The sequence below is a fragment of the Kogia breviceps genome, chromosome 16 (assembly GCF_026419965.1).
Source record: "Kogia breviceps isolate mKogBre1 chromosome 16, mKogBre1 haplotype 1, whole genome shotgun sequence".
Lineage (NCBI taxonomy): Eukaryota > Metazoa > Chordata > Mammalia > Artiodactyla > Physeteridae > Kogia > Kogia breviceps.
Window position 1 is genome coordinate 78,699,522 of NC_081325.1, and position 21,558 is coordinate 78,721,079.

General features: G+C 57.3%; 1 protein-coding gene across 2 annotated transcripts; it reads right to left on the reverse strand.

The window, feature by feature from the left end:
* Window positions 1–1,194: 1,194 nt before the first annotated feature.
* Window positions 1,195–20,869, reverse strand: GRTP1 (growth hormone regulated TBC protein 1). Of its 2 annotated transcripts, XM_059041836.2 has the most exons (8): window positions 20,714–20,869; window positions 20,282–20,433; window positions 15,347–15,505; window positions 12,670–12,794; window positions 10,596–10,692; window positions 6,653–6,825; window positions 6,397–6,582; window positions 1,195–1,457 (listed from the first exon to the last, which is right to left on the reverse strand). In XM_059041836.2, the coding sequence occupies exons 1-8, from the start codon at window positions 20,758–20,760 to the stop codon at window positions 1,368–1,370; spliced, it is 1,029 nt and encodes a 342-aa protein (XP_058897819.1). In that variant the 5' UTR covers window positions 20,761–20,869; the 3' UTR covers window positions 1,195–1,367. The 2 variants fall into 2 exon arrangements, with proteins under 2 accessions (XP_058897819.1, XP_066873053.1); XM_067016952.1 differs by lacking the exons at window positions 20,282–20,433; window positions 20,714–20,869 and adding an exon at window positions 17,337–17,417.
* Between the last annotated feature and the right edge of the window lie 689 nt (window positions 20,870–21,558).

Here is a 21,558-nt window from a genome sequence, read left to right on the forward strand (position 1 = left end):
CTGTACCTCATGCTTTTGTCGGCTCCCGGCGAGAGGTGGCGACGGGCGTGCGGTGGGCAGCGTGTGCCTGGGGGCTGCTGGGTGGCGGGTCCTCTGGGTGGCGACTCGAGGAAAGGCCAGTCTTCAGCTGTAGTGGTACAGCACGTGGAGCCCTGTGGCTCTGGGGACAGATCACCCCACGGAAGATAGGCCCTTACCTGGTCCCCCGCGGCAGCGGCCACCGAGGGGGAGCTGGGGCCCCAGCTAGCAGAGACCCGCGCCCTTGGAGGACCTACGGGCCTTGCCGAGGCCCAGGGCAGCCTGCCTGCAGGTGGACCTGTGCAGCCTGTACCGTGCAGCCGTCCCTTCAGACCAGGCTCAGCGGAGCAGGGCCCGCGAGGGATGCCGAGGTGGGGTAGGACACGGCTGCCCGGCAGCAGCCCGGCCGCAAGTGGCATGAGCTGCGTCGTCGTCCCCCGTGTCCATCTCCGCTGCTCTGCGTGTGGGTGGTGCGGGCCTGAGCTCGAGCGGAGAGACCAGCAGCCGGCCTGGCCTGCAGGGTCAGGTCTTGGCAGGCGTGGTGGGATTTGTAGCATCACACGGGGTAGGAACACGTTAAGTTAAATACCCAGCCTGGAGGTGGTGCATCCGCCTTCACGGAGCCCCAGGCAGTGACGCGCCCCAGGCTCTAGCAGGGCAGCTGGTCAGCTCCCACGGAGGGGGACCCGTCGCGTGGTTCCTTCCAGGAAGAGCCCACCTGTCCCCGTGTGTCCTGTGCAGGACAGCCTGCCCGGGCTGTGGGTTTCTCAGCCAGAGGTAGAACCCCCAGAGGGAGGGAGACGGGGTCAGGGTGAAGGTCCAGGGCCTCCAGCCCCGAAGGGAGGGGTCTCGCTGGGGGCATCTTCTCCCTCCAGGGGTCCGGGGTGACGCAGCCCAGATCTGACTTGCAGGCCTTAAATCTTCCACACGTACATCTGGTTTATTCTTCACGTAACAGGATAATTTAAAAAAAAAATCATTTGAAAAACTTACCTTCTACAGCGAGGTCACGAGCGCAAACCTCCCCTGGAGGCCACTGCTCTTCTGCAGGAAGGACAGTATGTACTGGCACGGCGACACTGATGCAAGTCACTGCTGGGGGTTGGTTTTCAGTGGCTGGTGAGCCGATGCAGACTCACAGGTGCCCACGGAATAAACACAATCGCACACGTCACGTTGTATATGTTACCAGTGTCTCAGGTAAAAATATATATTTAGAAACACAAAGAGCTAGACTTGAAGAGCTGTGTTACAGAAGGACAATTAAATCGCTCCCGGCTGGAGTATGGAGGCTGCGTGTGTGTCTTGGCGGCACAAGGTGGGGGGCGGCCCCACGACCCGAAGGCTGGTCAGCCCTGCGCCAGCAGCCGGGCCCGGCAACGCTCCCTCAGCCTGGCGATGCTGGCCCTGGACAGGCTCCCAGGTGCTGAGAAGATTTTCTGCAATAGAGAGGGATTAGTTTAAACCCCGCAATGCGTTTCCCCTTCCTGCCCCTGGTAAAGGCTGGGCCGAGGCCCGTCGGTCAGTGAGCGAAGGAAGGTCACCTGTTTCCATCACTTTTTAAAAACAAAAGGATGTTAGTAACAGAATTAACTCAACCATCAGCACAGACACTGCCTGAAGAGGCTGAGGCTTCCCCACGAGGCCAGTGGGGGCGCTGGGAACGCACAGCCCCTTTGACCTTCCCCCCAGGAAGCCAGGGGCGCGGGGAGCCCGGTGGGGCGGCCAGACTTTGGAGCAGAGAAGGGTTTACTGCGGGGCCGAGCAAGAACAGGCGGCTCGTGCCCCCAAAAGGCCCAAACTCCTGCAAGGGTTTCAGCAAAGCACTTTCAAGACCAGATGAAGGAGGGGGTCCTAGGGTGTGAGACCGGCTCTGCACAGTTCTGTGGTTGATGGTGAGGTCACAGGGTCACATTATCAATCCTCAGGCGCCAGAAGTGCTGGGGGCGACATTCCTTGGTGGTTTTAGCATCTGAAAAACTCAGGAAACGTGCGTGAGATACGATTATCTGGGTACTTCAGAGGAGCCACAGTAGAGGAGACGGGGGAAGGGTCTGCCCTGGGAAGGCCCACGGGGTCCTGCTCCGTTACACTTGGGTCACATTTCGTACTTTAAAAATTTTGAATCCAATCCATAAAATGTCTCAGATTCTGAAGTCTGAGGCTCTGAGCTCTAGGAATTAAAATTCGGTAACATCTTGTCCAATTTTCATTCTTTTGGTGTTTCTTTGTTTTTGTGGTAAAACCCACATATCGAGTTGCCCAAAAAGTGCCTTCGGTTTTTAAGTAAAAATAAAAGACGTTTTTCATTTTCACCAAGAACTTTACCGAACAATATATTCACCCTTTTGTTCCACTACCTTCTGCCATTTTCCAGGCACCTTCATAATTCCCTCTTTCCGAAACTTTTATCTTTTCTGAGCAAAGAACTGTCCCAGGTGCCTCGTACAGTCTTTCAAGGAATTGAATTTTTTTCCATTAAGAGAATTTTGTAAAGACCAAAATAAATGGGAATCCGAAGATGCAACGTCTGGTGAATACCGAGGATGAATCAGAACTTACCAGCTGTAACAAGCTGTAACAGTCTTTGCCTGGTCATTAAAGAAACATGCGGTCTTGCGTTATCCTGATGGAAGATGACGTGTTTTCTGTTGACTAATTCTGGACGCTTTTCATCGAGTGCTGCTTTCAGTTGGTCTCATTGGGAGCAGTACTTGTTGGAATTAATCATTTGGTTTTCTGGAAGGAGCTCATAATAGAGGGCTCCCTTCCAACCCCACCATATACACAGCATCACCTTCTTTGGATGAAGACTGGCCTTTGGAGTGGCTGGTGGTGGTTCATTTCACTTGCCCCACGATCTCTTCTGTTCCACATCATTGTACAGTATCCACTTTGCACCGCCCATCACAGTGTTTTAAAAACGGAACGTTTTCATTACGTTTCAGTAGAGAATTGCATGCGGAAATATGGTCAAGGTTTTTTTCGCTTAACTTATGTGGAACCCAAACATCAAAGGGATGAACGTAACCGAGCCGGTGCAAATGATTTTCAACGTTTGGTTTGGAGGTTTTGAGTATGTCGGCGATCTCCCGCGTGGCATACCGTTGATTGTTCACAATTAATGTCCCGATTCGATCGCTAGCAACTTCAACTGGTCTACTCAACAGTGGAGCATCGTGCAGCGAGAGATCTCCAGCACGAAACTTCGCAAACCACTTTTGGCACGTTCCAGCAGTCACAGCACCTTCTCTATACACTGCACAAATCTCTTTTTTGCATTTTGGTTGCGTTTTTACCTCTATTGAAAGCACAATATGCTGAAAATGTTGTTTTTCCTTCCATCTTCAACATTAAAATGGCTACACAAAAATTCACTAATTTTGATGTCTTTTCTTAAAAGGATGCTGATATGACAGCCGTCACAATACAATCTAACAAAAATTTTTTTTTAATATGTCTTTACTGGAGTATAACTGCTTCACAATACTGCGCTAGCCTCTGTCACACAACAAAATGAATCAGCCATACGCATACATATATCCCCATATCCCCTCCCTCTTGCATCTCCTTCTCACCCTCCCTATCCCACCCCTCTAGGTGGTCACAAAGCACCGAGCTGATCTCCCTGTGCTATGCGGCTGTTTCCCACTAGCTATTTTACATTTGGTTGTGTACATATGTCCATGCCACTCTCTCACTTTGTCCCGGCTTCCCCTCCACATCCCCCACCTTGTCCTCAAGTCCATTCTCTCTGTCTACATCTTTATTCCTGCTCTGCCACTAGATTCATCAACACCATTTTTTTTTAGATTCCATATATATGCATTAGCATATGGTATTTGTTTTTCTCTTTCCGACTTACTTCACTCTGTATGAGAGCCTACGTCCATCCACCTCACTACAAATAACTCAATTTCATTCTTTTTATGGCTGAGTAATATTCCATTGTATATATGTGACATATCTTCTTTATCCATTCATCTGTCGATGTGGACTGCCAGGGAAGCCCCTCTGTCCATTTTTCTTTTTCTTTTTTAAAAATTTATTTATTTATTTATTTATTTATTTTTTTTTTATTTTTTATTTTATTTTTTTTTTTGCGGTATGCGGGCCTCTCACCGTTGTGGCCTCTCCCGTCGCGGAGCACAGGCTCCGGACGCGCAGGCTCGGCGGCCATGGCTCACGGGCCCAGCCGCTCCGCGGCACGTGGGATCCTCCCGGACCAGGGCACGAACCCGTGTCTCCTGCATCGGCAGGCGGACTCCCAACCACTGCACCACCAGAGAAGCCCAAAAATTTATTTATTTATGGCTGTGTTGGGTCTTCATTGCGGTGCGCGGGCTTCTCTTGTTGTGGAGCACGGGCTCTAGGTGCACAGGCTTCAGTAGTTGTGGCACGCGGGCTCAGCAGTTGTGGCTCGCGGGCTCTAGAGCGCAGGCTCAGTCGTTGTGGCGCACGGGCTTAGTTGCTCCGTGGCATGTGGGATCTTCCCAGACCAGGGCTCGAACCCGTGTCCCCTGCACTGGCAGGCGGATTCTCAACCACGGTGCCACCAGGGAAGTCCACTCTGCCCATTTTTAAATGTAATTCCTTGGCTCCTTGTTGCGATGTGGTCTCTGTGTGTCTGGATGTTGACCCCTTAGCAGACGTGGTTTGCACAGTCTCTCCTGTTCTGTGAGTTCCCTCTTCGCTCTGCTGTCGGTGTCCGTTGCTGCACAGGAGCCCTGATTTTGCTTTTGCCCTTCTTGTGTGGGCTCTTTTCGTTTTGACTGCCCGCAGCAGCTCGGAAGCCGGTCGGGGCCGTCGGTGAGCAGACTAAGCAAGGAAGAAACCAGATTTGAGAAGTGGAAGCAGGAAGGGACTCAGACTTGCTTCCAGTAACAGAGAAACTGCTTCACAACGAGGAGGAGAGAAGGTGCCTGGGGGGCGGGGTGGGAGCACCTGGGAGCAAGGGCCGGACCTGAGAACAAACTCTTCAGACGGGTTCAGCCGTCCTCTTCCCATCACGTTGCTCTCAGCTGCCAATGAGATCACGGCTTTCATTCTCAAGGGAATTCTAGACGTTCTCACACAGGATTTCAGAGAGGTTAGACCTATGAACTGCAGTTTTGCTGAAATGCGTATACAACTTTGATGAGACCCCCGAGAAAATAAGACCAGGGCCACCTCCTCGCCAGCGTCCCATGATGGCCACACCTGTCGTGGGCAGACACATGTCTTTACGCAGAGGTTTTTCTGCCGTGTGGGGAGACCACCCCGCCGATCCTCCGTGTCCACTCAGCTCACAGGGCCCAGAACACCTTTGGGCCGGAACACCGGCCACACCCGCCGTGGACACACGTCCGCCTGCAGCCATCACACAAGCAAGCCAGGCGCCTGCACTAACTGAGCACCTACTGTGTGCAGGTGCCCTGCTCCACACAGACAGACTCGCACCAGCTCGGAAGCATCAGCCCGAGTCCAAGGGCCGGAAGCCAAAGTTGCACTGTCTGACTCTATTTGTGCCAAAGTCCAGGAGGCCGAGCCATGGGGACAGAGCAGGGCGTTAGCTGGGGCTGGGGCGCCCTTTGGGGAGAAGAAAACGCCTGGGTCCAGAGACGCAGCTGCACCGCCCGCTGAGTGGGAGGCACTGAAGAGCTCTGAAACCTCCAGGTAAAGGGTGAATTGTACAGGGCCTTCGTTCACTGAAACCAAACACCTAAACGGGCCTAGGCTGCAGGACCTCCTGGCCAGGGGCCTCGTACCCTGGGGGCGGGGGAGGGGTCGCGTCGTCAGTGCAGCTGTTTCAAATGGGAGGGCGAAGAGCAGCTCGGGGCCGGGCGTCCGGGTCAGCGCTGCCCCCTCCCAGGGTCACTGCGGGCCTGGGCTTCGCGCCCTCGTCCCAGTCGTCCCGTAAACGCCCCCCCGCCCCCGCCGGCGCGCCTTCCCGCGGGCCTGTGGGACGCAGCAGCCACTTCGTTCACTCAGGCGATCTGAGTTACCCACACGGCCTGCGCCAGGCCCGGGACCCAGCGGGGAGGGACAGACGGGCGGGACCCCACCAAGGCCGGAGAGAAGCCAACAGGCGTAGTAGGGCTGCGCAGGAACGGGGGGCCCGGTGTAGACCGGGCCATCGGGCAAGCCTGGGACGGGGGCGGTCACCTCCCAGGCCCGGGAGAAACCAAGGTGTGGATCCGACGGGGCTCCCTGGGGGGCCCCGGGCGGCACCCGGGGCTGACGGCGCAGGAGGGGAGCGAGCGTGAGTGCCCCGGGTCTGCCGGGTGCCCCGGGCGCCAGGAGAAGCTGGCCTGGAAGGGCTGGAGACCCGCCCTGGGCTGCTGAGGGGCGAGGGCCGGGCAGGCCGCGCAGGGAGGCCGGCAGGGCGCTGACACCCACCTGCATGAAGGTGTGGCATTCGGTCACGAAGCTCCCTCCGGTGATCTCCTTGAACTTCTCACAGATGTCGGGGACGCTGGTGGCTTCCAAGATCAAGGCCTGATGTTGCTTGATGAGGGTCAGTGCCACCCGGAAGATGATCTTGGAGCCCTCGTTGAACAGACAATCCCAGACGCGGAGCACGGTCTGCAGAGGAGGAGACAGCGGTCGGCGCGTGGCCGCCCCGTCGGCCCCAGTCCGAGCCGGGCGCCCTCACCTCCACGGGCAGGACGTCCACAAAGAGGCAGATGAACCAGCGCGACACGACCAGGGTCCACAGCAGGCCGTGACCGTCCATCAGGGCCGCCACCGCCGGCAGCTTGGTCCTCACCAGCTCCCCGAGGACCTCCTGGTCCGTCTTCAGGCCCAGCATCGAGGGGCTGTAGTAATCTGCACGGGGACAGGGGAGAAGCGGGGGCGTGGGCCCCACAGACCGTAGCCCCTGACAGCCGCGACCCTCGCTCCCCCTGAGCCGTGAGGGGGCCGCGCCCAGGGACCCTTTCCAGGGGATGACCCAGGGTAAGGTCCCAGACACAGGGATGCAGGAACTCCGGGGAGCGGTGCCCGGAGTGGGGCCCCGGTCCAAACGCTCCGGACGGCAACGCCCACTGGGCATCTGTCACAACCTGATGGAAAGCGGGGACATTTGCAACCCAAGATCAGGCAGCCAACAGTGGGTACAACCAAGTGTCCGTCGATGGATGGACGGGAAAACCGAACGTGTGAGTGTCCCGCCCCTCCCCAAAGTGTCCTGGGCACCCACCTAGCACAGAACACCACCCCTCTTGTGTCTCGTGTCCTATTTTCCTCTCATGGAGAAGATGCAGGTGAACGTTACAGGAGAGCATCAGACAGACCAACGCCTCCAACTGCATGACTGTCTTTTGAATGGACACTTTCTTGCCAAGGAATTTTCTAGCTTAATATCATGTATTATAATAAATCTTAATGCTTCAACTTTGCTATAAAAATAGGAATAAAATAAAATAATAAAACAGGGGGTCTTCCCTGGTGGTGCAGTGGTTAAGAATCCACCTGCCAAGGCAGGGGATACGGGTTCAAACCCTGCCCGGGAAGATCCCACATGCTGCGGAGCAACTAAGCCCGCGTGTCACAACTATTGAGCCTGCGCTCTAGAGCCCGTGAGCCACAACTACTGAGTCCACACGCCAAATTACTGAGCCTGCGCTCTAGAGACTGCGAGCCACAACTACTGAGTCCACACGCCACAACTACTGAGCCTGCGCTCTAGAGACTGCGAGCCACAACTACTGAGTCCACACGCCACAACTACTGAGCCTGCGCTCTAGAGCCCGTGAGCCACAACTACTGAGTCCACACGCCACAACTACTGAGCCTGCGCTCTAGAGACTGCGAGCCACAACTACTGAGCCCACATGCCACAACTACTGAGCCTGTGCTCTAGAGCCCGCGAGCCACAGCTACTGAGCCCGCAGGCCACACTACTGAAGCCCGCGTGCCTAGAGCCCGTGCTCTGCAACAAGAGAGGCCACCGCAATGAGAAGCCCGCGCACCACAACGAAGACCCAACGCAGCCAAAAATAAATAAATAAATAAAATAAAAATTTTTTAAAATAATAAAATAAAATAGGAAAACTTGGTACACGTTCTGTGCCGGCTGCCACACACAGGTTGGTCATTCAGCACGGCAAAGGGAAAGGTGTTCTTGTTAATTAAGTATTTGGGTTAAAATAGAATCATTGTGAGCATCGACATGACATCACGGTCACACCACTGGTTTTCAGAGCGTGTGCACACGTTAAACCACGCTTCGCACTAAAGACCCCAGAAATCAGTTACTAGAAGCCTGTTCAGTTATAAATACCTGGGACTGAAACTTCCCTCCCTCCCATACCCTCCTCTCACTTCTGTTCCTAAACCCTAGGGCCGCTGGCTGTCCTGTCCTCTCAACTAGCAGCGCTCTGGCTCTGGTCCCGGGGGAAAGGGGCAGGCTCCACTCCCCGTCCTGCGGGGTGCTGAGCCGTCTCAGGAGAGCGCGGCGGAGACAGCGGATCTGCAGAGCCGTGAGCACAGCATGGCCTCGTTCTCGGTTACAGAGAGGCTTAGGGCAGCTCCCCAAATAGTCAAGGTCACACCCCAAATCCACCACAGGCCTGAGCCGGTCGCAGGAGGGTCCCTGACACCCCCCGTGCCCCGGTCTGCCGTGAGCCACTGATGGCAAACCCCGAGGGCCAGGCCCCGCCTGCAGCCCCCCTCAGCCTGGCTGGCCTGTGCACAGACACCAAGGACCGTCTCCCCGAGGCAGGCCTCTCCCAGGGTCGCCCCACTTTGCAAACAGCCCAACGACTGCGTCAGCACGTGGAGAGGGGGAGCGCTGCCGCAGGGGCAGGTGGGTCCGGAGAGCCCCGGCTACCGTCGCCCCCAGAATGAGCCCTGCCCACCCTCGCCTGGGCCCCACCTTCTGGCTTCAGCGGGGCTGCTCCCGGGAGGGGCAATCGTCGCCCGGCTCCCCTGTGTCTCAAGGGGAGACAGGTCGGACCGGCTCTCAGGTCGCGAGTGTGTTCGTTCATAAATGGGCTGACTTATCACCAATGTGACATCCCGAGCTGGCCCAGCCCATCCCACGCCCCGTCCCTTCTCTGCAGGCTCAGCAGTGTGAGGGCAGAGGGGATAGGGGTTCCCCGGAGGAAGAGACCCAGACATAACTTTCTTGACGTCAAAGAAGCCATTTTAGGTCTGGGCCATCCTGTGATCTAAGCCTGGCCACGCTGCCCTGTCCTTGCAGAAGAACGCGCCTATCTGCATTGTAGTTTAGTTTGACTGAACCCAATAATTATCAGAAGTGACATTTAATGGTCTTAAAAATAAGTCTGTGTAACGCACTACCCCCGGGGGGCCACCTGGAGCCTTGCTTTTCTGTCTCGCTAGGTCAGCCCTTACAGCCTCTGTTTATCTCCGTTCTGCTGCTGTCACCACCAGGCTTTTAGGCTTTGTGCCCTGATGTTCCCCAAACCCCCAAAGAGCACCCGGAATTGGTCACGGCGGGAACGTTCATCACAATGCAGTCTCTGACCTAACTGAGCAAACGGTGACCACGGGGCCGTGCTGGCGTTCTGTCTGGAAGCCTGTCCATCTTTTCCCCTGGCAGCCGTTCAGGCTCCGCCATGAAGCCGGGGCAGCTGCCCCTCTCCGTCCTCCGTCCCCCGCGGGCGGCACCCCCCCCAGCCCTTGATAACAGCGGCACAAGCCGGAGGAGAGGCGCCCTCTCCACGGCACCGCCCAGGCTCACCTCCCGGGGGCACAGAGCCGTGGGTCTGAGCCCAGGCCTCCGTGCCGCCATCCATGAAGGGGACTCCGCGGCTGGCGTGTGTGGTGTGGCTGCTCCGTGGATCGGACGAGGGCGGGTGCAGGCGAGCCCGGGGCCTGCACGGGCCCCGGCTGCCCTCGCATCTGAACACGCAGCCCCCAGGACGGGCGGCTGCTCTCCCGGCTGGTCCTGGGCGCGCACAGCAGACAAGACCACCAGGGTTCGCCGCGTGGGCAGCCGGAGCCCGTCTGTGGTCGCCAGGACTTTGCCAGCGGCCGGACCCATCACCGCCATCGTGGCTGGGGGGCCACATCTGCCCAAGGCCTCCCCGCCCCCAGACGGCTCCGGCCACTTCTTGTCCCAAAGGGACCCTACTCTGCAGCTCACCGTCTACACGGCGCATCACAGAAATCGGTGGTGGTTTATTAACTGAAACAATTAACGTTCAATAATAAATAGAAAAGAAGAAATGCATGAGAGGAATGATCTTCGCCTCGAGAGCGGTGACCACAGCAGCTGGCGGTCCCCGCGCTCACGGCCACGCACGAGCCCAGCGACGAGGCTACAGAAGCCCGGCCGCTCGCCTGCCTGCTCACTGCGGCCGCAACGACCCCCGGGGCCCGGACACCAGCGGCGCAGACCGGGGTCAGGGGCCGCGAGCCCGGCTCGGCCACGCCCAGGCCCCGACGCGGCGCCACCCGCTGGGACCCCGCGTCTTGCGCGCTCCCGTCTCAACTCAACTGCAAGAAGGTTTTGGACCTCGACTCTCAGACAGTTCCTTCTGTTTCATCACATCCTGACTTGCCAGCGGCGTCGTTTCGGCAACACCAGAAAGCGACGGTTCCACTCTTACCGCGAGGACTCTACGTACCCGGGAGGATTCTGCCAACAAGGGCGTCCAACAGCCAAAAGGACTCCTCTTCGCTCCTTGTCACCAGAATCAGATACCCTGCTAGAAAGTTCATTCCCTGAAATTAGACAAAAGAACAAAAGAAACTCACTGAGGTCTAAACCGCCTGCAGATTCTGCAATCGCCTGGCCAACGGCTAACTCTCCATTTCCTGGCTCTTTCCTAAAACGTGCCTGATTCTGGAACGACCTTTCGGTGGAGCTATAGCGTCTAAGGCTCTGCCATCTGGCAACACGTGTAGTCGGGCCCATGACTCCCGCCTTAGAACAAGCCAGGGCCTCGTGTTCATGAAACCATATTGGGGGGGAAGCTAGGCCAGCGACCACACTTCCTAAGGACGGTCAGGCGCGCGGTCTGACGCTCGGGGACGTTGAGGTGGGATCTCGTGACGGAGCCCATTTGGGGAAATTCAGGGCGCACAGCGCCAAGGGGCCAGACACGGCCATATACACACAGTTCAGGACCCTCAGCCGCCAGGGGCGGGTGGACCCAGGAAGGAGCCGCGGTGGCCTAGCGCCGAGTCAGCGTCCCTCCTGCGTGACTGGGTTTCGGGTGACTTCCACTTTCTTCTTTGCTGCTTCTCTACAACTTCTAAAATAAGCATGTATTTCTCTAGCAATAAGGGGGAAATCCAGCTCTCGTCAACCAACAAGTTAAATTTGGACCCAGACACACCACCCGCAGAGGCTACGGGTCGCCAGCGAGACAGCCATGGAGGAGCCAGCCCTCCGACCCCCGGACCTCGGACTCCTGCCTGCGGGCCCGAGAGATGATCGACTCCTGTCCCGTGCGCCTCTCAGCCGGGGGCACGAAGTCACGGCAGCCACAGGAAGCTCAGACGTGTGTGAGTGTGTGTGTGTGTGTGTGTGTGTGTGTGTGTGTGTGTGTACATACATGCGTGTACTTCCCAAAAGCCAGCAGAGCTGTGGCATCAGGTTCATGTTTAAAATTGTGTGGGTTATTTTTTAAACCTATTTTTTAAACCCACAAGAACAGCAGCTAGAATAACCTAAGGACAGTTTCTCGGCCGCCCTGTCTCCCCAGCTCCTGAAGGTCAGCTCCTGCCCCAGGACAGTGCGTTAAGGGCAGTCGTAACAGGAGACAGTGACGGGGTTCCCTCGAAGACCAGGCCCGCCCAGCGGCGTCTTTCCCGCAGGCACCCCCCGCGGAACAGCGGCCCGAAACCCCCCTGGGGATGGCGCCGGCCGCTCTGAACGGCCTCCTCACGTGTCTTTGCTGCTGGTCTTTTCAAAGCGCCCGCCTCACTCCTTCCCACAACCCCCGGTCCCCGCGGGGCCGAGGCCACGCCACGTGCCGTCCACACGGGACACGAGCTGCCGGGGCCGCCCCGAGCGGGCGTCCGTGTCCCCTGCCGCCCGCCCGGCGCTTGTGGTCCCGGCCCTGGAGCCACCTGGGACCGTAGGTGCTACCGCCCAGGGCCTGCCTTCCTCTCGGGGACGCTTTGGCCCGGCCTCGGCTCAGGCGGCACAGGGGCCTCGCACGCAGTGACAGGAGCCCCCAGCCGCAGCCCCTGTTCCGTGCCCACACCGGCCGGGACCCGGCAGCCTCCGGAGTGCAGGGCGGGAGGGCACGGTCCCTCCGGCTCCCGGCCCAGCTCCCCTCGCTTTCCGGGTCGTGAACGCTGTCCCTTCGATGCTCCAGAAGGAGAGTCCGCAGGGAGCAACGAGAACCGATTCCTGCCCCCCAACGGGCAGCTCCGCGCAGCAGCAACAGAGCAAGACCCCTGTCACCCCCTACTGCCGGCTGGTCGGCTTCCGGAAACCGCCTCGAAGGGCTGGCCCACCGCACGCGTGCACGCTCAGACACGCACGCGTGTGCACACCATCTGCACCAAGACGAGGGGGTGCTGGTCTCCCGTGCCCGTGCTCAGGTCAGCAGCTCCCCCTTGCCGCCGCCCCGTCTCCGGGGGCTGGCACCGCCGGGAGACGGTGAAGTCCCAGCCTGGGTCGGGGGCACCTGGCAGCTCAGGACCGGGCGGACGTCCCTGCTGGGGCTGCGGGCGCCGGGGGCTCACCTGGCAGTAGCCCACGCCACGGTTGTGGTGCCCGTAGGCCAGCAGCACGTTGTACAGGGTCCTCTGCAGGCAGGGGTCCGAGCCCTTCCGGAACCGTACGTTGTCAGGGAAGGTCCTGTTCATGTCTGTGAGGAAACACCCGTGGCGCAGGTCACTCAGGGCTGGGGACAGAGACGGCTCTGCGACGGACCCAGACCCTTCCTGACCTCCTCCATCAGCCGGCCTCGGGGACGCCCCGGGGGCCCTGTCCCGCGGCAGCCGGGCCCGGGGACACTGGTGGGCCCAGCAGCCCTTCCTCTCGCGTCAGCAAGGACGACAGAGCAGCCTCCTCGGATGAGGCCGGGCTGCTCGGGCCCTGGCGGCTCCTGCCGTCCCCGCGCCCCCCGCTTAGCTGGGGGTGAGGTGGGGTGACAGGTGAACAGCTTATGTAAAACTTCGGAAAACTTTCCCAGTTCTGGCGACTGAAGGAGGCAGGACACAACCGAGATTCCCGTTTAGAGATAAACAGACAAAAGGGAAAACTGAGCCCGAAATAAACTCATCGCCTCCGGCTTCCGTCCGCAGGACACTCCCGGCAGCCTGTTGCCGCTGCTCGGCCCCCCTCCCCGCCCGGGCCCGCCTGAAGGAGCTGCGATCCTGCGATCCTGCGATCCTGCGATCCTGCGATCCTGCGAGGCGAGGACGGGGGCAGAGGAAGGAGGGCGGGGTCAGCTAAGCACTGCTGGCGCCGCTTGGATCAGAGCGGCGGTGGCCGCGCCACAGCGGGACTCAGGGACACAGCGGAGCGCTGGAGGCCTCAACGCTGCTGCAGGAGTGAATTCTGCCCCCGGGCTCTGGCCCAGGCCAGGTCTCTGCCCGTGAAAACCAGCTCTGAGCCGCCGAGCTGCGTGCTGCCTGCCTCAAAGCACGTAAGCTTTCGTTGTATTTTTTTTTACAAAGAAGAGTTTTTTCCTGGAATTCTGAACCTTCCACAACCTGGCATCCACCACAGGGAAATGAGTGCTTTTCACTAATTCAGACTAGAGTGATCATCGGTGCGCACTGCTGCATACTGTTTTCCACGATGAGATGTTTCTCCGTGTTTTGAGATCTCTCTACCCCTACCCCACTGCCACGCTAGAGGCTGCCACGGCGGGATGTTTGGTCTGCACTTATGTGGCACAAAGCACCAGCTCTCCTGTCCCTATAAAATGACTGATCCAGACTCTTCAAAACTAGACCTAGAATCATCACGTGACCCAGCAATTCCACTCCTGCGCATGGACCCAAAACACTGAAAGCAGGTCTCAAAGGATTACTTGCACACCCCCGTTCATGCAGCATAACTCAGGGGCCAGACGGTGGAAGCAGCGCAAGTGTCTGTGGACAGACGATGGGTAAACACAACGCAGTCTCTACACACAACAGAGTGTTGCTCAGCCTCAGAAAGGAAGGGAATCCCGACACTCGCTCAACACGGGTGAACCTTGAGGCCGAACCTCGAGGCCGTTATGCTCAGTGAAATAAGCCAGACGCAAAAGGACAAACACTGTAACATTCCAGCCATATGAAGTCCCTAGAGGCGTCAAATTCACAGAGACAGAGAGTGGGTGGTGGGAGGCGGGGGAGGGGGTGGGGAGTTAGTGTTTAATAGGGACAGAGGTTCAGTTTGGAAAGACAGCAAGGTAAATTTTACGTACCCCAAAACTCCGCACTAAATAGAGCCTTTAAAATTCATTTTTCAAACGAACAGCCACATTCTACTTTATTTAACATGATCGGCCTTCGCTTGGACCTGAGGTCTCTTCCTACCCTGAATCAGCACGTCTGGCCCTGCGGAGGGACCCCCGCACGTGTGCCCGCAGGGTCACGGCAGCGTCTGTTCTGAGCCCTTTGGCCGGGGTTTGCTGTGGCATCAGGATGCAGCCAGCAGGCTCGGCGCCCCAGTGCCCCCCACCCCGTCTCCAGCTCTGGGATCTGAGACCCCTAGTCCTTACGCTGGAGACGCACCACCTTCTCAACGTTACAAGTCAGTCCAGCCTCTCTGACGTTAAAGGTGATCAAATTTTCTAAATGAAGTATTTGTGTTTAAATCTGTAGTTCTCAAAAGCTGTTAAAGTCAGAAAGGCAGATGTACCTCCTAAAAATCTAATTATTCAATTTAGGTTAAACATTTTTTTGAGTACTTTGAACTTTGAAGAGCCTATGAGCCTATCCCTACGGGACCAGTGAGGAAATTGGAGGAAAAAGAAGATAGAAGCCCAAAATACGAGCATCCCTGGACACTCCGAGTATGACATAAAGAGAGGTCTCTGGTGTGTGGCTTCCTGCACGTGTGCGGCTGTGTCTGTGAGTCCGCGGGGCTCACCCAGCCCACGTCCCTCCTGCACTGACTGCTAGCTCAGCGGCCTCGCGTTCCTGGAGGGAGTCTTCTCAGAAGAAATCTGGTCTTTCTAGTACCATTTTCCTTACCACCTAGCTAGACACGCAAATATTTTCTGAACCAGTTCAAATCACCTTCCTCCCCTCATGAATGCCTGAGTTTTGATTTTCCTTTCACATAACTGAAATCAGTTGGTGCATCTTTAACCATGTAACTTTCCTCATCAACATCACAACATCGCCAGGTGCTAACACAGTTTCCTTCTGGGGGCGCCACCCAGCCCCCCTGTCCCCGGGGACAGACCCCGTGCGTCACCTGTCCTGATGGCCTCCTCCAGGCTGTCATCCCTCTCTCCCTGGAGGAGGCGGCGGTAGTAGCCGGGGTTCTGGTCCATCTGGGCCTGGGCTCCGCTCACCCCCATCCAGACGCGGGCCCGGTGCTCCAGCGGGACGCCTTTCCGGATGTAGCGCTTCACTGCAACGGAGGGAAGAGGCAGCTCCAGACAGACCGCTGGGCGCTTCCCGAGGCCAGAAACCACACGGTTCGCTTCGGGCTCTCACCGAAATCGGTCAATCAGACGTAAGAAAGGTGCAAAAGTTCACGCACCTCCACCAAACCGATACGTGCGCTCATTACAGAATTCCGCCCTCCTTCCCGTCCCCAACCTGAGCACAGTCCGGAGGCTACAGAGGCCCTGGTACCTCTAGCTCGCTGCCGGCACAAGAATACGGGCTGCGAGGGTCACCTCCGGTCCCCGCCCTGCCCGCCCCTTGGCCTGTGCCGGACGCGGTGCCAAGGCACCGGCCGTATTTAACAGAAAACGATTTCAGGCTACAGTCAAGAAAAGCACTATCGCTAAAATCTTGTAACTCAGACCGAAGGTCACCTGTACGTGAGCACCTTAAAAGAGGCTTCCCGGAGGCGAGGCTTCCCGGAGGCCACGCCTCGAGCACCGCCGGCTCCTGGGAGGGCGTGTGGGACAGGAAACGCACGGCAAATGTGTGCAAAGGGATGCGGGGATGGTGAGGGATGGCCAGAGGAAGGAAAGGACAGATTTTTAACGCCGTCCGCCAAAGGCAAAGAAAACCCGAGAAACCCTTTGCCAGTTTAGAAGCGTGTTGTAGGATCGCGTCTGGGCCAGAACGTCTTGGCCAGCGTGGCTTGGTCTGGCCATTCTGTTATTGGGACATGACGTTTTCAAGTGTACCCTCCAACTTAGTACGATTTACACGAGCCCTCGGGGGTCAGCGTGACCAGCAGTGCCCAGAGCGAATTAATCCTCTTCTCGCAACAGCAAGGGGATGGACGGGCCAGGCCTAACTCAGGAGGGGGCCGTTCCCACTGAGACGGAGGAAAAGGAAAGGACACGCGGAAACCGCTGAAATAAGAGCACTGGGGCTATATCACTGACAAGAGCACCAAAAATGAAAGGAGAGATATTTAGGTATAAACCTAACGGAACATCTGCAAAGAGAAATCAAAGAACGAAATAAACGGAGGGAGACGCCAATACACCGTCAGGATCCCTCGCGCTGCCCTGTAGCTGCCGCCACACCCACCCAGGCCTCTGCCGACGTCCAGGCCTGCAGGTCAGCCACCCAGGATCACGCCGGAGGGGCTTCTGACCGACTGCTCTGAACCTTACCTGTGGTGGGGATTACCTGACTGCATTTGTCTACACTCATAGACCTGTACGCCAAGAAGAGCGAATTTCACTGCACATTTTTAAAAATTAATATAAAGTGTAAAAAGGAAAGTGCACCCCGGTTAAACCCCTCACACTGTGCCTCAGCAGCCCGGACCTTGAGTAGGCCTCAGTCTCCTAACCTGTGAAATGGGAACAAAGCACAGCCCAGTGCCTCAAATACAGTCAGGACTCGGGGCTCTCGGCTGGCTGTAAGAACAATAACTGCACCCAGAAGTTTCAGAGAATACAGGCTTCTGTTACTTTCGTTGTTTGTTATCTGAATTTACTGTTTCTTTGGAAGAGAAAGAAAACAGTTTTCCCATATCCTCAGAGACTGACACTTCCCCAAGGACAGGGCTAACCCATGCGTCCTCCTGGACGTTTGGAGGAGCGTAAAATATATGGTAAAAACAGTTGGCAATTTTTTTAAAAGAAGCTAGACCGCAAAGAATTAACTCCCAGCTGTCGGCCCCCGCAAAGTTAAGCAGATTCCCAGGTTTTTTATATTTGTCTTTAAAATATGTTTTGCAACTTCATTCTCATTTAGATGGTGCTAATACCATAGCCCACTGGGCAGGAGACATAGAAGAAGCAAACGGGACGGAGCTTTCCTCTCACCAAGTGCCTTCACACCAAGACGGAAAGAAACGTAAGGGTAGCTTCCAGGTCGAGCACGGAGAGCAAGCGATCTCAGGCTCCCGGTGGATACTCGCCACAGACAAAGAAAAAGAAAAGCTTCATCGTATCTACAGCTAGCGTCCTCAAGCAGGGTGAGTTTCAGCTGTCATCTGAAGACGTGCTGGATTCCAGGATTTGTGGGTAATCGCGTGACTGGAGACAAGATGGAAGTCCTCTCAAAAAAAGAGAACAAACACAGTAGGACCCAAAGAGCCAGGAGCAGTGAAGGCACGGGAGCAACGGTGGTCTTCGGGCGTGCTTGCTGGTGGCAGGGTCAGGGTTCCAAACTCGGCTGCCTGGCTCTTACTGCGCAAGCTCGGTCCCACAGCCCTCCCACGGCCTCCCTTCCCTGGGGTGCTGCACACCCGACGGCACTACGGCCAGCCCGGAACGTCTGGCAGGAAAACACTGGATGCCCATTTCCTGGATCACACGTCCACTGCTGTCTACACCGACTGCCCCTCCCTTGGAGCCCCGTGGGCGCTGCAGCCTCCCCCGGCCGTCACACCCGGAAGCCACACCAGCTCCAGCGGCAACGCCCTGGCCCGCAGAACCGTGCGAGCCCACACGCCTCTAGCTGGATTTCCTGAAAGAACTTCAGGTCACTATGCTCTCCGGTTCAGCTCGACGGTGAACCCCGTCCCCACGCCAGAGGCTCATCAGGGATCAAGTATATTGGCTCCTAAACCTGTAAGCCAAGTATACTCGCTGCCATGATCAGACAGTTTAACGAACATTGCATATATTTTTTAAAAATTAAAGCAAAAAAAATAATTGTTATTTCAATAAAACCAAGTTAAATTTTCAGAAAAAGTTGATCAGTGCTCCAAAGGGCAAAAGCAAAAACAAAACAAAACCTTTAAATCAGACAACCTCGAAAGTCGAGGAAAAGACTAAAGATCTGGAAGGATTCTACATTCAGATTGCTTTTATTCCCCATCCACCTGGAAAAAAAAACCCGACACTGGAAAATAGATACAACGTGTTAAGTATGGTTTCGGCAGGAAAGATACAGAGTTGGTGGACCCTCCCTGTTCAAAGAAAAGATGACAGGATAGAATCAAATGACAAAAATCAAAGAGGAATAAACATGAACGTGTGTTTTATATAAAAACAAAGGCTTATGCGCACATGTATATCTTGCAGTGACTCTGCATTAACTGACCTCTGGGTCAGCTGGACCCCTGGGTCTATGTTGGACAGGAAGTCTTCTCCTGCATTAAAAAGCAAACGACAGGGCTGCCCTGGTGGCGCAGTGATTGAGAATCCACCTGCCGATACAAGGGACGCGGGTTCGTGCCCCGGTCTGGGAAGAGCCCACACGCCGCAGAGCGGCTGGGCCCGTGAGCCATGGCCGCTGAGCCTGCGCGTCCGGAGCCTGTGCTCCGCAACAGGAGAGGCCACAGCGGTGAGGCCCGTGTACCACAAAAAAAAAAAAAAAAGGATGTTTTCCCATGTGCAAAAATTAAGTTTATTTTTATATACTTGTGTGTAACTTTTAAAAACAAATCAAAAGGGAAAAAATGAACCCGATGTCTGCTGGAAACACATTAACACCAGCAGCAACGCAGGGATGGACCTCGCGTACAATCACACAGGATATTAGCTTAGGGGTCTGGAAAGCCAGAAGGGTCAACCTTTGAGGTCCCTTCAGGCTGATTATATGAAACACTAGTTTACCCATGTCCTTACTAAACACTGACTGCCAGTAACAGCCTTGAGGATGGAGGGCCTGGTTGAGGGAGAAGCCCGGGGTGAGGCCGAGGTGCGGGTCCACCTGCCTCCACCCCCGCCCCGCGTTAATCCCACAAGTATTTCCCAAGCATCTCCTGCGTACTGGGGCCCCTCTGGGCCCTAGTCACCAACCCCTTGAAAGGCAAAAATTGACCTGTCACCCCCTTGCTTAAACGCTGACTTCTCTCTGCCTGGTTGTGCAACGTGTGCCCACCTGTGACCTGGTGCAGGGCCCCTGTTCCACCGCCGGGCCCTCCTCACCACACCTCTAATACTCTGGTCACAACTCAGTACCTGGTGGCTGGGACCCCCGCCCTCACCCCTTAATTGTCATTAATGTCCCATGTCAGGAAGCCCCAGTAGCCCCTCTGCCCCACATGCTTGAGCTTCCTTAGCTCCCCGGGGCACATTCCCTTCTACCCCTCACCACCTGCCCACAGGTACCCACGGTCTGCCCTCTATCCACAGCGTGAGGAACACTACAGGCAAACACTCCATTCATTCATTCAACAAACACTGAAGCAATCATCCATCCAATCCAGCCGGCAGGGAGGGGTCTTTGATCCCAGCAGGGGAAACAAAGAATAAAATAAGTATGACCCACACTGCATAAGACAGGGAGGAACAGAAAATAAGCAAGGAAAGGACAGGAAGTGTGGGTCTGTGGGGTGAGACAGGAAGGCTTCCTGGAGGTGGCATTCCAATCCAGACCTGAAGGAGGAGAGGACACAGCCTGGGGCTGGGGAAGAACCCCAAGGAGAAGCAGGGGAAGAGGTGGGGGGGGTGCAGGAAGGACCCCGCTTTCACTCTGCGGGGGTCAGGGAGAGCTCTGCCCAGAAGCGCACAAGGGCACAGCCCTGGCCACTCTCATTTGGAGGAGCAGAAAAATCCACCTTTTTCTGGAAAGAAGGCCATGGTCTCCATCCATCTCAAAGAACAAGCAGGCCTCATGCCGAAGGGAAGAAAGGAGGGCCTGCACCTTGACCGTGCAGCGCCCTCACCTGTGAGCCTGCGCGGGATACGAGCCAGGCTCGCGGCAGCCTTCCCCCCAAGATCCGAGACCCGAAGGAACCCCTGACCTCCCTGGCGCGCCCGTCACCCGTCGGTCGGGTCACTTGTTGCGCGCCTGGTGGATCAGGCTCCGAACTCACGTGTCATACTCTTCTGGATACCACCGCCTCCCTTTAGAAGTCTAGACCATTTTATGGCTCTTCTGGTGAGTATCGCCAGATAGGCAGAAAAAAATTCTTCATAAGCTGCATAGTCAAAGTCCTCAGGCCTTTCAAACCCGTACGGATCGATCCTACGACACAAACAGACCCAGAGTAAAGTTCCGCGCGCACGTGGGACGTGGGACCTGCGGCGCCCGGCGCCCGGGGCCCCCCGTGGGGGGCGCGTGCTCCCCCCCCATCCTCCAGGGCGCAGGAAGGGGCGGCGGGCCGAGCGCGGGCGCGTGCGCAGCGCAGGGGCCGCCCAGGGGCGCGCAGGCGCCGGGCACCACCGCCCCCGCCGGCTCCACGCCACTGGCACCCGCGCCCGCTCCCCCGGGCTGGGCCAGGGGCGCCCGGGCCTCGCGCGCCTACCTGGGGACCCGTTCCCGCGCCGCCTGCGCGCGCCCCGCGGACTCCATGCCGGGAGGGGAGGGAGGGGGCGCCCGGGCCGCGGAGCCGGGGGTGCCAAGTCCACCTCCCGGGACTCGGGGCGCCTCCGGTCTTTCCGCCGGGCCGCGGGCGCCGGGAGGCGGGGCTGGCGGCGGGGGAGGGGCGGGGAAGGAGGGCGGGGGGGAGGAATGGGAATGTAAGGGGAGGGGAGGGCGGGGGCGCGGCTGGCGAGGGAGAGACGGGGCGGGGCCCGAAGGGATGATGGGGCGGGAGGGGCTGCACCTGCTCCTGCGCCAGGAGCAGCTGGAGCCCGGAGCCTGGGAGGGGCCGCAGCTCGGCCGCCACGCGGTCCCCGAGGCCGGGAGGGAGGAGGCGGCGCAATGGGGGATAGTGGACCGGGGGCGGGATGGGGAGACCGGGGTGGGTGGGGATTTGGGGGACCTGGGGCGGGACTGGGGGCTCAACCTGGCAAGACTGGCCGGACAGGTGCGGCGGGTACCACCCCTCATCCCCCACCCCCGGGCCTGCCGGGCCCGGAGCAAAGGTTGGAGGAGATCAGTCCAGTTTGGATTCTTCTGACAGCACTCCAAACCGCAGTGCCCCGCAGGTCCAAAGGCCAGCGTTCTGACCTATGACTGCTATTTTAATGTTGTTTTTGCAGAAAAAGATCGTCTTATTTTTTACTTGGTCTTTTTCAGCCGACACTTAGACCTGAGAACAACACATAAATAAGTGGATTTTTTTTTTTTTTTTTTGTCTGCGTTGGGTCTTCGTTGCTGCGCGCAGGCTTTCTCTAGTTGCAGCGAGCGGGGGGCTACTCTTCGTTG